This window comes from Nannizzia gypsea, genomic scaffold, assembly GCF_000150975.2.
Source record: "Nannizzia gypsea CBS 118893 supercont1.3 genomic scaffold, whole genome shotgun sequence".
Taxonomy (NCBI): Eukaryota; Fungi; Ascomycota; class Eurotiomycetes; order Onygenales; family Arthrodermataceae; genus Nannizzia; species Nannizzia gypsea.
In genome coordinates, this window is record NW_003345199.1 from 2,306,805 (window position 1) to 2,308,662 (window position 1,858).

General features: G+C 50.3%; 1 protein-coding gene across 1 annotated transcript; it reads left to right on the forward strand.

Moving 5' to 3' along the window:
* Positions 1-214: 214 nt before the first annotated feature.
* MGYG_04296 (hypothetical protein) lies at positions 215-858 on the forward strand (the record flags this gene model as incomplete). Its single annotated transcript, XM_003174073.1, has 2 exons — positions 215-430; positions 751-858. 2 exons carry the CDS (start codon positions 215-217, stop codon positions 856-858), a joined length of 324 nt encoding a protein of 107 aa, XP_003174121.1.
* Between the last annotated feature and the right edge of the window lie 1,000 nt (positions 859-1,858).

A 1,858-nucleotide genomic window follows, 5' to 3' on the forward strand; every position in this document is an offset into this window, starting at 1 on the left:
AGAAAAAAACAAGGGAAAAAGAGGACCCTCCGTCTCGAAACGACACACGCCCAGGCAGCGACAACTGGCAAGTAAGAAAGCACGCAAATCCTCAATCGAAAAAACGGGGTACTTTAACTTCCCCATCGACGTGGGCTAGATGTTTTAAACCTGCATCTGCTGGGTCCTGTTAGCACCGGCCTATCACGAATGATACGCGGCCTCCCCAAAAGCCATGTGGAGCTTAGCCTGCTGGAGCCTTTCCACGAAGTCGAAGAAGCAAAGGGAAAGCGGCACATTATCAAACGAAAAGCGAGAAGGGCAAAGAAAGAAAAGGAAGGGGGAAAAAGAAAAAAGAAAAAGAAAACGCCCTGGCAGCGCTTCTCGATTCTTGTCCGTGTTGGCGAAGGAGGGGGGGGCGGCACATAAGTGTCCACTCAACGGAGCAGCCGTACGGAGTACTCCATCCGTACATATAAATATACGCTCTTTTGCCCAGGGAACCAGATGACAGCGTGTGGAAGTCGACGGCAGACGGAGCTTAATTCGTATAGTTGTCCGGACAGAGACCAAAGTTATGGACATCAAAGCTACACCCCATCACTGCCTCCTCGACTCCCGCTTGCTTCTTAGGCTGCTCTCTAACCTTTAATATGGCATTAAGTCATGGTTGCCAATCGGCTATAGTCGCGGAACAGGCACACCGTCCCGTTCGGAGTTCGGTGAGAAAATATGTTGATTGGGCTTTGATAGGTTGATACTCTGGTTTAGCCACTGTTTCTCGAAGCTAGTTTGATCCAGCCCGCCGCGCCCACGCCGGAGAAGAAGAAGAAGAATAAGAAGAAGAAGAAGGTTCCTTTGGAAAAGGAGAACGGTTGACTAGTTTGTTATGGGGGTGGCCAATTCAATAACGGAGCTGATCCTGTTCGTCTCTAGCCAACTAACGCCTTCATCTATGCAAAACGGAGAAACGCCGAGTGACAAAAGGGTACATAGCCATGGCATGGCATGGCATGGCATGACATGCCATATCTATACCTCCCTCTCTTTGCCATTGCTGGTTAATCACTTCATCCTTTTATCGTTTGCTATTTTGTTCGTTGCTTCTCATTCTTTTTATCTCTTCTCTTTCCCTTAGCAGCCCAGCCTCGGCTTGTAGATTATATAATGCACATTCCACGTGATGCGGCCAAAAGAAATTCCGAATTCCGTAGAACTTCTCTTGGTCCAAGCTTTTCGTTCTTGATGTTTTGAAAGCTGAAGCAAAAAGCCGTGAGAAGCGCGCAGTTGGCCTTGCTTGCCTTTATCTTGAACTATAAGCTATATAGAAGATGTTTGACGGCATGGCATGACGGGCGGGTGTCTGCTGGAAGCCCATGAGTGGTGTTTGTTGTGCGTAACACCGGCGTACCACCTCTACTTCGCCCCCCTTTGTTTGCGCCAGCACCACCAAGTTTCCCACCCAACGCAAGATAACCACCAACCTGAGTGAGGCCAATTGTCCTTCTATATACACCACGTTCATTACCTACAGTCGCAAGGATGGACGATCTCTCGGGCCTTGACTGGTCCCAGAGCTCGAACTCCCGGAAGCCTGCGCCGGTAAATGCTCTCTCCAGCATGTCTACCACGGCGCTACGTCCTACACCCCCCATGTCCGGCCGCTCAAGCCCATTCCCTCCACAACCCACCACGGCTTCAAATAGGGCCCCCTCGTTGAAGCCAGCCACACCCTCAAACAATGATAGCTTTGCGAACCTGCTGAATTTCCCGTCTGGAAATGCTACCAAGAACCTGTCGCTGGCTGAAAGGCATGAAGCAGCTGGCGGATCAAAGACACGTGAGGAGAGGGAGAGCATGAGAAGCTCAAGCTCAGTAC